The sequence below is a fragment of the Nestor notabilis genome, unplaced genomic scaffold (genome assembly GCF_000696875.1).
Source record: "Nestor notabilis isolate BGI_N333 unplaced genomic scaffold, ASM69687v1 scaffold25461, whole genome shotgun sequence".
NCBI classification, from domain to species: domain Eukaryota; kingdom Metazoa; phylum Chordata; class Aves; order Psittaciformes; family Psittacidae; genus Nestor; species Nestor notabilis.
In genome coordinates, this window is record NW_009916434.1 from 80,634 (window position 1) to 95,140 (window position 14,507).

Here is a 14,507-nt window from a genome sequence, read left to right on the forward strand (position 1 = left end):
TTGAGAAAATGTTCCCACCAGACACAAAAGCTGAATCAAAGCCTCTCTTCTTCCTCAGTATGGCTTTCTTCTCCAGCATTTTAGCCTAAATAATGCAAATCCCCAGTTTTCCTCAAGAAGGGAAAAAAACCTATCAAATACAAAATGAAGTAAAATGGAGGTGACTTTGGTATCCCTACTGGCTGTACTCTACCCAGTATTGCATAATATTTTGTCTGACAGAGCTGACCTTTTCTTTACCAAACCTATTCCCATTGCACTTAACTTTTTATCCTCTAATTTAAGACACTAATATAAATTTACAGTAGTGGGTGGAATAATACATGAAACAACAGGTTTTGGACGGAAAAGAATAAAAGTCAGTGTTGTGCTTTTTTATTATTAAGTCCAAGTCCTGTCTACATAATTGAAGTCACTTGTTGTTTGTCTTTGCTATTTCATACATAAATAATCAATCAATTAAAAATCAAGCACAACTTAAATATTTTCATGAAAAGTTCCACTGCCTTTAGTGACATATTCCATAGTAGCAACATATTTTGCCCTAAGGTTATGCAAGGTCATCTGGTAAATTTAGTTACATGTGATCTTTAAAAGATTACAAATCCTGGTTTAAAAACTCCAGTACATCTGAGGTGCTAGCATTGTGTTACTCTTCTTCCTTTATGAGAATGAAAGTTATATTTCTTTAGACCTATTTATACCTACCTACCTGCTCAGCACACTGGGCAGTAAATTCCGTTCCAGTAGCTTCAGGACATACAATACTGGGAGATTGTAGAATGTTGTCTTCTGCTAGGCAATGGACCTCACTTTTCAATATTTGCAGAAATAGCACCATGAAAGTGTAATACAAATGCTTACCTAGTACTTTTTTCTAATAGATGATCTGATTTTGATCTCTCCTACTTGATTGTTCCACTGAAGTCAGCAAATTTGCATTACAGTTTGATTAGGAACAAGCTTATAATATTCTCAAAGGTCATATATAAACACAAGTCATGAGGAAAGAGAAAAGGGTATTTTATTCAGCTCAGATTAGTTCTTCTGAATTTATCTAGAACAAAGGAATTGGTAGCAGATAACTGTTCCTATGGTCTATAAAAATATAGTTAAATAATTTCAGTGAGACATCATAGCACATCAAATGATGAAATGAGGAAAAACATTTACATGAGAATTTCTATGGAACTGCTTTGGTCATGCTTCTGAACTTCTAAAATGATAGCATGTTTTTGTTCACGATATACACAGTAATGGAAGTATATTCTTTTCAGATCTGTACCACTGATACACAGAATCATTAGGACACATTTTTCCCCATTTTCCATAACTTCTAGGTGTTGACCCAGGAAACTAGGTTTGCCAGCTCTAAAAATGCTACCCCTGTGCTCCATCTAGTGGAATCCTGATTTAAGCTTAATGCATCTTTTAGCAGAAAACTGCTTCATTCAGAAGGATACTCTACATACAAGCAGTTCCTCTGAGTTTTTTCAAAATTCATGCAAACTGACACAATTTATCTTAAAGAAAAATACAGAAACGTGGAATAAAAATCTATACAATGGGTTTGAGAAATAGGTATATTGTGAGCTACAGAGACTACTGAACTTAATTAATAACATGTTTCCACTAAGGATAAACTCAGTTCACAGCCTGTACTTTCACAGGAGAGCACAAGCATATTTGAGAACAGACACTGGCAGCTTGTCTTTGTTTCTAAAGACATGGCAGGTGCAAAGCTGGGCTCTGAAATTCGGGAACAGGCAATCACTGAGGCATTTACTGGCTCCACTGTACAGAACAAGGCAACGATGCAATACTAAGGATGTAGACAAACACACATTCTGCAAACAGTTGTGTCTGTGTAAGAGGGTACAACCTAAAAGAGTAATTGGCTTCCTGACCAGCGTGTGTGAAATACAGCAATCTCTAGAACATTATGGTAGGTAGGGACTACCAGTTGCTTCAGTCAATTAGATTGAGAACATCCCAACTATCTCTTCCAAATCCTTCCTCTAAATATTTAGTAGCTTGTATGTCATGTCATTAGAAACTCCAGAGTTTTAAACTCTGGCTCAGAACTTTCCTTAGTCACCATCAAAAAGCAGCACTCCATGCATGCTAGGCTGCCCACCAACACTCCTGATCTCTGCCAGAAGCTCTGCCCACATGGGTGCTCTTCAGCCTGCTTCAAACAAAATGAACCAGGTTAATAAGATTCTGCAGTTTAAACCACTGAAGACAATGCTGCTGATATGCCTGGGAAGGACTCACCACTGAGGGAAGTGGAGACGGTAACTGGGGATTAGGGGGTTGTGGTGAGCACCTGACAGCAGGCAGGAAGCACTAGCTTTTTTACTGGGCATAGCTGGATTTGGACTTGCCTGAGGACACAGCATGATTTACATCAAATTTATAAAACTGTGTTAAACTGATGCAGTGAGAAGACAGTAACTCTAGTGTGGATTAATTATCTTAACTTTTACTGATTTAGTTCATCCATGACAAACCAGATCAAAAAACCCTCCAAACTAATTAGACCAAACAAAGACTGTTCATGTAGGCAGTCACTGCCATGAGCTTAACTGAAATTATTTAGAAAATCCCCTTCCAGAGTCAGGTTAGCCTGCTGAAAATGCTACCAGCTTCTGCTGCACAGCAGTACCCCCTTATCGAAATGGTTTATCCTACTGTGACTGCTTTACCTACAGAAGATTAGTGAGTTATTTCAAAACCTGTTCTGAGAGAGCTGTGAGGGCTGTGACCTTTGGCAAAATGTGGGAACAATTAGCGGTGTATATGGGACAGCACAGTCAGGAGGGTGCTCTATTAAATACGTAACCACCTAGTGCTACTCAGAGAGAGATGAGCGGGGAAGTGGTAGATTCTGTCTTTTCAGGCTTGTTACCTACTAAAATCATGGGGTTTGGAAACATCTATTGACAGGTAGTGTCTTAAACTGCCATAGCTAGCTTCTGCAGGCATGGTCATGACTGCAGGTTCAGTAGTACCTCAGCCTAGAGCCTGACAGTTCTTGCTGCCCCATTCCCACTCACTTGCCTGTCCCTCTGCCTTAAGCAAACACCTTTTGCTCTCACAGTGAATTCAAATAACTCCACATGGGATCTGACGAGCACCTGAACCAACACAAGAGAAAGGGAGGACTACGTAAATAAGTACAGGAAGGACAGAAGTGCAGCAGCCACAAGTTAGTTTGGTTTAGGGACATGGCACGGAAGCTTTACTTGCCATTTAACCAGGTTAAGTGATTACCTTTCAGTTTGGCCCCATCTGCTCATCACTGCCCTAAGCGTGGTAGTTACCAGCCCTCAGACCTGCCAGCATAATTGCATGCATAGCTGCTCCCTGACCTGGCTCTGTCAAAATGAATGCAGCTGAGCTTAAACACCTCTTTTATAGTTCTTGGAGGGCTTTTGTTTCTGCTTTTAGCTGGATCACTTTGTCAGGACCAGGTTAGGGAGCAATTAAATGTGCAGTTATGTTGGCAGATCTGAGGGCAGCTGGATCAGAAGCAACACATCTGACCATGCTCTAAATAAACATCTGTCCAAAGCCTTAGTCAAACAGATGTGGAGAAAAAAAATTTACCTATTAAGTCTTGAAGTGAAAATATAATTTACAAGAAACTGCATGTATCAAATTTTCTTCCAAGAGATGCAATCACTAATTCATGAGGTTATAATTTTCTATGGTCGTAAGTGAAGTATCTAGTAGATCATTCAGGAAACCAGGACATACTTTAGATGGATAGATCCATGCAGTTAAGTATTTTGTGTTCTGCCGGGACACTGACAACTCCACAGGGTTGTGAACTGCTTGCACCAACCTGAACTGAGTATATTCTAATCAACTCTGCAAATTGCTATTATTAAGAATTGAAAACTTCTGGTTTCAGATTGCAAATTTACTTGGTTTAGAGCTGATAACTCTGCAATGCTACAAAATAATTGAGTATTTCTTGTCCTGCAATTCTGACTGCTTGTCTCCAAACCATTTCTTATGCTAGTACAATATTTTGCACAACCACAGTAAGAACTGCTGCAGGTTAATACTGATGGGGCAGTGCAGGACCTGCATCCTGGGCCACTTCACCACAAGGCAACAAAAATGTGGATGCTGGCAAAAAGGGATAGAAGGTGCAGAAGTATGAATAAGCAACCAAAAACACAAGTCAGTCAAAGGTGCTTCATTTGACAGCAGTACTGGTCTAAAACGTACGTGAAACTGCATCTTCAATCTAACTTCTGGAAAAAGATTATTTAAAATCTAGGTGACATACAAAACAGAATACTCAGGAGCAGGAACAGGATTTGTACTATTGCTGATGTGCAGATATATTGAGATGGATAATAGCATGGACTAATCAAAAAGCATTTTCTCATCCCTTTCTGATGTTCAACACTTCAGATAACTCTAATCTCCTTTGTTTGAAAAACCAAAGTAAATAATATACACAAATTGAAAGTGCTCTTTAGAAATGCAGAAGTTCACTGCCGACTTGACTCACGAAACTCTGTTAAGACATATATATACAGTCTCACACACTGTACGACTGTTGCAGAGTTGAACACTAAAAATTGGCAATTGAGCATGACCATAAAGAACGGAGACTTTCCCAGCTAGTTTGAAAATGTACCTACCTCAGTTATCCCCCAAACACTTTTTGATTTGATTTATGTTCTGCTGCTTTAAAAGAAGAAATGGGTCAATATGAAATAATGCACATACTTGTATAGTGGATATTTATACCCAAAATAAACTCTTCTCTTGGGAGAATATTTTTAAAGCAGCATTTCAAGTCTCCTGGCAATGGTTAGTTAGAAAAAAGTTATTTATTTATTTAGAATAAAAGTTCTCAGAAATTTTTTAACCACCAACGTTTAGGATGCTGGGAGTAAGCTTAGTAATTCAAGTTTCTCCCTTTCCCCAAAATTACTTTTCACTGCATATAGCATTTAGTATTCATACATGCAGAGGAATGCAGAGCATGAATTAAGGCAGAGAAAATCATACTTAAGAAATGTATGGGCTATTTTACAAAAGATGATATGCATGCACAAAGCAATTCAACTCACTACATGCTGTTGAGTCTAATAAGCCTGAAAACAAAACACATTGCCTTGTCCACTCAGACTTTTCCTATTGCACCTACAGTTTTAATATTTGGCATACAAGTATCAACAATTTATGATTTGCATTTTCTCCAACAATGAAGTAAGAAACACTGTATAAATACTGTTTTCCCTCAAAACACAGTATTTCTGTTATACAGACTGTGAAATAGAAAAACATATTTAGAGGTTGAATATGGTCTGTGGCTCTTAATTTTTTCATTAAATGTAAAGACCTCTTTGCAATTATGCATCTGAAGCTTCATTCTGACTAATAGAGTGAAGCCCACCATTTTAGATTCAACCACAGATTTCTTAAGGAAGTGGCAAACCATTGCTGCTAGTTGAGAAAATGAAAATTAGTCCCTAGGAGAGGATACAATCAATGGTGTGTTAATCTAACCTTCAGCTGTTAATGATTTGCACTACTATTTCCCCTGATGCTGTGGGTTCTGCTGAAATATTGTTTTAGCAGTTTCTGTCAGCTTTAAAAGGGAAAGACTGAAGTGAAAGTCTTAGCAACAGATTTTGCAGGAGCTTTCCTCCTCCCCGCCTTTCTCTTCTGTCCCAGTTCTTTAACACCATGGAAGCAGAAAACAGAAGGACAAACTGTTCCGTCTTTTCAGTTCAAGCCTTTTTAGCCAGTCTATTATTCACAATTCCTCTTACTTACAAAGGAGGTGTTATACTAAGCAGTCACCATTAGAATTGCGATATTAACCTGCAATTAAATAATTTAGAATGTCCATATTTTGCCTGCTTTTTTCACATTCAGCCAGAAAGTTAAAAACTTTACAGAACTCTTTTTGGAAAGAGCTGCTGAGGAGAGTGTTGTATTTCCAGCCATGAGAGCTGCACAAGCAACCTAAAGAGACTTCTTGTGATGGTGTAGCGGTAAGTGTACCAACCCCGCAGATTTGCCTTATCCTTTGAAGTTTGTGTTCTTCAGGATCATTTGGTTCACTCAATTGAAACAACTTTACAAAATAATTCTTGTCCGAAACAAAACTGCATAGCCCGCAGGCCAAATTCTGCAGCAAAGTACCGAGCGCCAAAATCATAAAAGTACTCAGCACCTTGCAAAGCTGCATTCCACACACACAATGCTGGTTTTCTTAGCAAGCATTTCTTCCAGGAATAAGTGCATCTGAAATATTCTAGTACTCTTAAACTAAAGCCAAAAGGCCTCACAAAATCATCCACTTTACATGTATCACAGACCCCTTGTTTAACTTAATCAGTCCTGAATATTTCAGATACTTAAAAAAAAAAAAAAAAAAAGTATTTCACATGGTAAACCGGTGAAGTATATGACTGACTAGAAAATCTGAGTTAAGCTGAAGAAGTGACATTTGAACTATTTAATTATTAGCTGCATGCAAACTAGAGTAAGCCTTTATTAGGGTTGTGTGGTGGTGCACACAAGTCTCTTGATAAGTATTATATGATAAATATAGTATAATTATTGATTATTTACAGCTTAAAATATAATTAAAAAATGAATGTTACTCCTTCAAGATCATGCTTACAAGTCATTAAAAGCAAAAAAATGGTCTGAATACAGGAGATATATACTATACACTAGCTGCAAAAATACCTTTACAAAGTTCTTAAATAATTTAGTACTTAATGTTTAAAGACATTACCTTATGTTTGAATACTTCTCGTGCTGAAAGCTCGTGCCTCTTATTTGCAGATATATGAAGAGTTTTGGAAGAGACATTATTTATCTACTAAGCTCCTTAAAGTGTTTCAGCCATGGTATCTGCTACTGATAACTAACATAATCCATCACAAATCGTCTTTGCGTCTAATTTAAAGGCGCAGACATAGACCTTGTCAAAACTTGTCTTGATTAGAAAGTTAAAAATAAATAAATAGAAGTCAAGTAAATGTCAAATGTTCAACAGATCACAAAATGGGTGATTTACACATTTCAGAAAGTGTGTGCTACTTGCCAGAAGGCATAATTTTTTTGTTGCTGCACAATTTTCATGTATTTTATCAATAACCTGGATCGAAAGAGATTTCTGATAAAAATTTCTATGACAAGACCCAGGGATCTTTAAGTAACAAAGACAACGTTTTATGGATTCACACTATTTCAGGACAGCCAAATGTACAATCCATGTATTTCTATGCAGCCAAATATAAGAACATACTGCCTATGAATGAGGAATGCAAGCCACAGAATCTAAAAAAAAAAAAAAAAAAGGGGAATGAAGAATAGCTCAAAGGACCTGGGATATATACAGAGAGGAACAACAAGTAGAAATAGAGAACAAACGACAAATGACTTCATTATTTGGCACTGATGTAGTTATTTCTGAAATATGGAGTCCATTTGAGACATCAACACTAAGAATGCTGAAAAACCTGCATAGGATTCAGAAAAAGGGCTGTGGGAATAATTCAAATCCTTGAAAATACACCACATAGTCAAATTCAAACAATAGAAACTTTTCTTCATGTAAGCAACAGATTATATGCAATTTGATGGTAATCTGTAAATTCATACATGGAGAATAGAAATGTAATCACATTCTAATCAAAAAGATGTAACAAAACACATCATCTTGAAGCTCATATGAAAGGCAGATCTAAAGGATTATATTTTTCAGAAGTAATTAGGGCTCCTGAAAAACACTCAGAGCAATTCGCATAAAGAATTTTCTGGATTCCCTGTTACTGGATATTTCTTTAATCCACAATGGATATTTCTTTAAAACACAACTCTGTTCACCATGAACTAATTCAGGTAAATCTTATGACCTTCACATCGGAAGGTAGATTAGATGACCACATCTGCAATAATTTTCTCAGGCATTAAAACCTATTGATGTCAAAATCAAGATTATAACTGAGTTCAAAGAACTTTGTATCACATGCATATTCGCAATTCTATCAATCTGGTTATAAGCACACAATTTGATTTTTTAAAGGCTAATGAAAATAATGCATTTGGTTTGTTGTTCTTGTTTTGTTTTCTTCTTTCTGAAGTTTCATGAAAGAAAACTCAGATCTTAACAGTCTAACATAAGATATGGTCAAGACAGCTGAAGCCCTAGAATCAGCAAAAGGTGACAACAAAGATAACATATAGGATTAATATAACTGGAGCTGGAAAATATCCTGCAAGTATCATATTTAGCCTTACAGATTAGAAAGACATTTACATGCTTTATGCATCTTTAATTTAGCAAAGTAAAATCCAGATACCTTGTTTAATCATTTTCAGTTAGCAATAACTTCAATATCTAATTCTCTTTTCTTCCTTCTTAGTGATTAAAAAACAATCTTAAGCTAATGTAACACCTATACTTACTCTGGCAGTTGAGACAGGATACCTAAAGAAAGAGAATATATGCCATCATTGATCCGACCTGACAGCTTACGCTTCTGAATCCAGCTGACAGCAAACTCCAGCGCAATAAAAGCAACAAAGAATGGAATGCTCTGCAAAACAGTTTGAAGAAAATAAGTCACAACACAACCAGAATTAGAACCAGCTTTCCTAACAGCAGTTTATACAGCTGGATACTTCTTGGGCTGGCTGGCACCTTACTAACTGCTACTATGATAAAGCTCCACATGGACCTTATGAATCAGAACAACCAAGGCCACCATTTAATCCACAACACAGGCACAAATCCAGTGTACTCACCTTCTCCCATATTATTTTATTTTGTATCTTCTGCACATAAATTGTTAAATGGCATCAAAACAAAACACAAAAGTATTTCCAAACTGATATTTCTCACATTCAGGTAAATCTGTGAGAGCAGCAACATTTGTGGACTCCTCTAACCACAAGGTAAAATAGAATCTGCTTTCAATTTGGTACATAAGTGCGTTTTGAATGTGTTCAGCCACTGAATTTGGCAACCAAGAATATCATCTGAAAGACACAGTAAAGTGAGTTTCTTTCTACTCAGCATTTCTGTAGCCATGCTTTTTGCTGCATGTATCTACAGCTCTTCTGACTGCATTTTCATCAGAGTAACTGATGAAACTATGTAACAGGAACTATGCAGCCTATTCCAGTTTGCGCCACACAACACATTCTCATAGCAATGATACGTTATTCCCTTTTTCCTTTTGTAGTAATTGCAAAACAATTTTCTGCCTTTCTGAAATAAAATATAATGATGAGCAAGAGTGAATCATTTTTCACTCACAACACTGCTTCAGTCTAGGACTCAGTTCACACTGTCCAACTGGCAAGTTGAAAATGTACGACAGCAGCACCCAGCAGATGAAGGTATGGCTGTGACTAGTGGTAAGACCACTAAAATTATTGTGAAAATACCATTTTTCATCAGTGGAGAAAGACTGTTACAGCTGTTATCACATTTTTATCAGCACAGACAAGAAAAAACATGTTTGTTTATTGACCCTGAAGTCCTAACAGGCCCTACACTTCGTGAGGGGAAAGAATGAAGAGGCAGTGGCAACATACCAGCCGGCAACATCAAAATGTAGAAGGCCTGTGGCAAGGTAAATAGGAACAATCTATTTTACATGCATTGGATCTGTGTGCATGAATGTTCCTTCAACTGCCCCCTCGCTCTGTATAAAACATTTAGATGACCTTGGAGACATTCACTGGCAGTATTAAGGCATAAAATTCCCACCATGTTTTGCAGGGCAAGAGAAATGCTGGACCAGCAAGACTTTCTGCACCACTATGGGAGGCATCAGCTGCCAAACCTGCCTGCTAGTCATCTTCCGCTGCCCCCTTCAAATGACCTGCAAACACATAGAGATTTCCTGACTGAAGCCCTCCAAACTGTAGGCTTGCTGTAGAGGAGAGGCTGCTCCTGCCTATACAACATTTTAATGGAAGAAGCATGTTGTCTCTGCAAATGCTGTTGCGTTTTGGAGGGTGCTCATTTTTGTTGCCAAGTGAGATATCTGGGAATTCCTACCAGGCTGGGACACTAAAGAGACTAAAATGGATATAGACCAGATTGCTCAGTCAAAGAAGAATTGGATGATTCAAACCATGCAAGCAGCGAGAGATTTATAGTGTCTAGGAAATGTGAAAGTTCATAAACTTCAGCAGCTCAGGGTTAGGTTACAATAACAGACGAACAGAGATTAATATCAACATGGCACTTTTTAATTTAGCTGCCTAGCTTGCTTTTTAACAGCAGTTTAGGCTTCTAAAAACCCTGTGTTGGATATGTGCTAACTGATGATATAAAAACCTGTGGAAGCAAAGACTATGGATAAAGCCTAACCAGCACCCAAGGGAGGGGAAGGGGAGAGGCAAACCCCACCACCCATTTTTAATCACTGAAACATTCTAGGAAGATATAAGTACTCCTTGTTTTGATTAGGTGCTTCATTTCTGAGTAGACAAGACCTTTAATGTCTTAATTGATGTAATTAAAGAACAGATTTCTAACTTATCAAAGGTAGGTGACCATAGTTGTACATTCCAGCAGAGATAAAAAAGGTCTTATTAAGAACAATTAAGAAACACTTCACCACAACATCAAGAGACAGGTCTAGCACAGACTACAGGCAGTTTGAAGTTAAGGAACAGCAGAAGCTGCATAGCAAATTGAAAGGGCTCACGACAGAGAAAGTGGAATGCTTTATTCACGGAATGAAAACTGTGAATTGAAGATATATGATGCCTGTATTCTGTGTGGCAATTCACTTAACCTAGCAACTTCTGAAATGGTTAAAATACTTGACTTTATACTAATACACACTAACGTAACTTCTTTCCCATTGACTTCATTAGATACTTTCTTCCCATTGTGAAGCTGTGAGATAGCCAAGTATTTGACAGCACTTTTTGACTCACAAGTAGGGAGTGTCATAACAAAGAGGATAAGCATCCAGACAGCCTTAACCTCCTGCCCATCAAGGAGCTTGTGAAAGGAAAGATCTATGGCATACCTCCAAGTATCTAAGAAATTACTACCTCTCTCCCACATACCCACATTGAGCTTTGTCTAAAGCAGATCAAAAGGATCAACTATGTCAAGACTAGTATGTGTTATTTATGTGACCATAACACCCAGCAGCTATTGTCATGGAGTAGGATTGTACCATGTTAGATGCCATACAAACAGAAGGACAAGGCACTCCCTGTCCCAAACAGCCTACAGCCTAAACACGAAATGAAAGATGATGAACTCAGGAAAAAGGAGGCAGTAAAATGGACAATAATCCCACTAGTCTAATGACTACTTGTTTAGGGTTTCTTTTTAAGTTGAAGTGTCAATAAAGACATTTAAGGAACCCACTAAGGACAGGTAGCTCTACAAAACTTATCAGATTGCCCCTACAAACTAAATGGCAGAAATTTAAGAAATAGTCACTGTTACCATCACAGGTCAGAGACAGAAGCTGGACTCTTTTGATATTTTCTGGTCTATAACTGTTTAACACTCTGTTTGCAGTCTCTTTCTCTTCACTCATCACCAGAAATACTTAATGGCGATTTGCATTAGCTTGTGGTTTACTTGAATAACTACTCTATAACTTGGAAGTCTTACTGTGAGCACTAAGAGACTTTCCCTTATAAGTAACCAACTCTTGCAGTATGCAAGGGTTCATCTAAAATCAGTTTCTGCTTTACACAGTTGCAAAAAATAATATTCTAAGTTGAAACTCAGCATAAAATCATGGTTTTATTGCAAGTCATGAAACAAGTTTCTGTTTTTTTAAAGTCCCAAGTCCTTATAACATAAGAATCTCAACTTTCATATAAAACTAAATGCGAAGGTTCTGTGCCTCATTATTTAGAAGCAAAGCCTAAAATGTGAATTGAGTGCAAATGTGCGCTTAATCTTTAAGCTCTCAAAAGCAGATAGTAAATAGAAAAGAAAAACAGTGATTATTAAACCTAAAGCTGTCATTCTGAGGCTCTCAGAAAAAGGAACAGTGCTTTCTCCTCCTATGGCTGACTCATGAAAGTCTTTACTGAGCATAAGTGATAATTTCAGAATGTAGCAAGGAGCAAAGTGAAGTTGTTGTTGTATATAAAAACTATATTCAGCATGCAAAAAGCAGCACTCCATCTGCCCATCTGTAGACTATGAGAGAATCAAAAAAAACTAGCGCATGCAGAGCATAATATTATATCCATAGCAAAGAGCACACTCATGAAAGGACAGGGCAAGCATCAGTATACATGATAAGAGTCAGAATGTTCTGCCCTGGAGAAAGACAATTGACTTACGCTTTCCCTTCTATTGCCTGAAATACAGGAAACTCAAGGGTCTCCAATTCTAGATGACAAAAGCTTGCATAAAATCAAATTCTATGGCTCTAGGATTTGATCCCCTTTTCCCAGAATTTTGGAGATTAGTTGGAAGGGTGACTTCTCCATGGACACTGGCACAGAGCTTTGTTTACTAGTCACTGGTAGCTGATCAGCTCATGTTTTAAACAGGATTTGCAGCCTTCACATACAGCTCTGCCAACATAGAGAGCATGATGCAGGGACCGGGAGAGGAGCTGTCCTGCATCCTCTGAACATGGAAGTAGTATAACCATAGCCAGAAAGTACATCACAAAAGTTAAGCAAACTATTCTGAAAATCAGCTCTGAAAATCAGAGCTGCTTCACTCACTGCTGTTATTTGCTGCCCAGATGTAACAGCACAGCTAATCTGCTCAAAGGAGCTGCTCCTACAAAGTACATATATTTTGTAGATCACCAGTGCTCATTTTTGCAGATCACTAGAAACATGAATATTAGAGTGAATTATGAGGTTCTGACACCTGCCTAATGTTGGAAGGTACATATCAACAGCTGTAGCCATGTGATCTAATGTACTAGAAATGCCCTCATCCACCTGATAAATGATAGATCAGAGCTGAGATATAAATACCACTTCTATATGGTGTCTCAGAAAAAATGTTTAGGAGACACGAATGTAATCAGTAGTTTGTTTCACACCCCCATCATTGTTACTGTCTTCTAAAGTGAATTATTTGAGCCAAGGCCTTCATTTATTACCATCTCTGCACTAGGAATTTTTTGTTCTGTGTTGGGCTGAGCTCAGACATGCACTTCTGTATTTGTAGCAACTCAAGGGGTTACCACTCCAAGCCCCCTGTGATGAATGGCTCATCAGGTCACTATTAAATCAGCCCTGCTGAATCCAATGGATCTGTTGTTCTTGCAATAGTTCCATTAACAGTCTAAGAGAAGCTGCAAGACCAATAAGTCAAATAAACAAGTGACAAGCAGCTGGAGAGGGACTGTAGATAGTTGCCTTCTGACCACAGACAGAAGTGGCATCTGTCCATGCCATGTGGCATCTGTCTGCTTACCTGATCCAAAAGGGCGATGTTTGCCAATAAGAGGCATCAGCAGGGGGCTGCTGGCACACTAAAATTCCCAGAAAGCTGCTGATGGTGCTGCAGGGCTCTACACAATCCATGACACCCCCATGGCAGCCCAACAGCAGCTGCTATACAGCAGGCCAAGGTTTACCTGGCGAAGGAGTTAATCAGAGCCACGAGGACCTGTGCAGTAAGTGTGGATCTTCAGTGAAGTTATACTGAATTTACTTTGACAAGAGCAAAACAGTGTTTACATGCTGTCTCTACGAAAAGCTCACATTGGTCCTGGTTCAACCAAGGTACGTGAAATAGGTAAGACAGAAGGGAGCAAAGGTACCTTCACGGAAGTGGATAAACTGGCAGGGCAGGAGGGGAGGGAGGGATATGCTGCTGCCTGCTGACAAGGGAGTTCTCACCCCTGATCTCTGTACTCTTGTCTTGAAGCTTTAGGACACAACACTGTCCCAACACAAATATTTGCTCTCAATTCTCTTAAACAACATTTATTTTTCACTTTAAACAGAAATTTTTATTTTTCTTTCTTTTCCTGAGCTTGTAGCACTTTCCTTAAGTGCACAAAGAGACCTGACTTTCTGCTTAAGAACCGTAATAGCCAAACACAGTATGGGGTTTTCCATTTTTCACAGCTCAGCGTGCTGTCACTATATCCAGCAGCACTGCCAATCTGAACAATATTAGCATCTACCCTCAGATATTTGGGGTGCTCCTCTGAAAACTTTAGCTTCTGGTAACAGGAGAAACATCTGAGCCCTTACTTAAAATACATTAAAATAAGAGTGCAGGGTTACATAGCTTACAAAGGCAGCTTGCAGGCAGAGAGCCCAGGAGTGGAAGCAGCCAAAGACAAGGTATTTAATTTTAATTTAGGTGCCGTTTCGCGGACGTTGTTGCCTTGGGCTCCCTGCGTTACCTGCAAACAGGCAGGCGGCAGCTGCGCAAGCTGCGCGCAGGGGACGGCAGGGAATGCTGCCGGGAGGAGGAGGGAAACGGAGTGGCTGCGGCTCTCACCTTCTCCACGTAGCCGGGCACCTCCTCCACC

The 14,507-nt window shown here is 38.6% G+C and overlaps 1 protein-coding gene across 1 annotated transcript in view; it reads right to left on the reverse strand.

Annotated features, from left to right (window-relative positions):
* LOC104413554 (alkylglycerol monooxygenase-like) overlaps positions 1-14,503 on the reverse strand; it is a gene marked incomplete at both ends in the record, with an annotated part of 83,913 nt that extends 69,410 nt beyond the window's left edge. The window contains 2 exon segments of the mRNA XM_010024582.1: positions 8,461-8,591; positions 14,477-14,503. Coding sequence (XP_010022884.1) covers positions 8,461-8,591; positions 14,477-14,503 — 158 coding nt within the window.
* Positions 14,504-14,507: the final 4 nt, after the last annotated feature.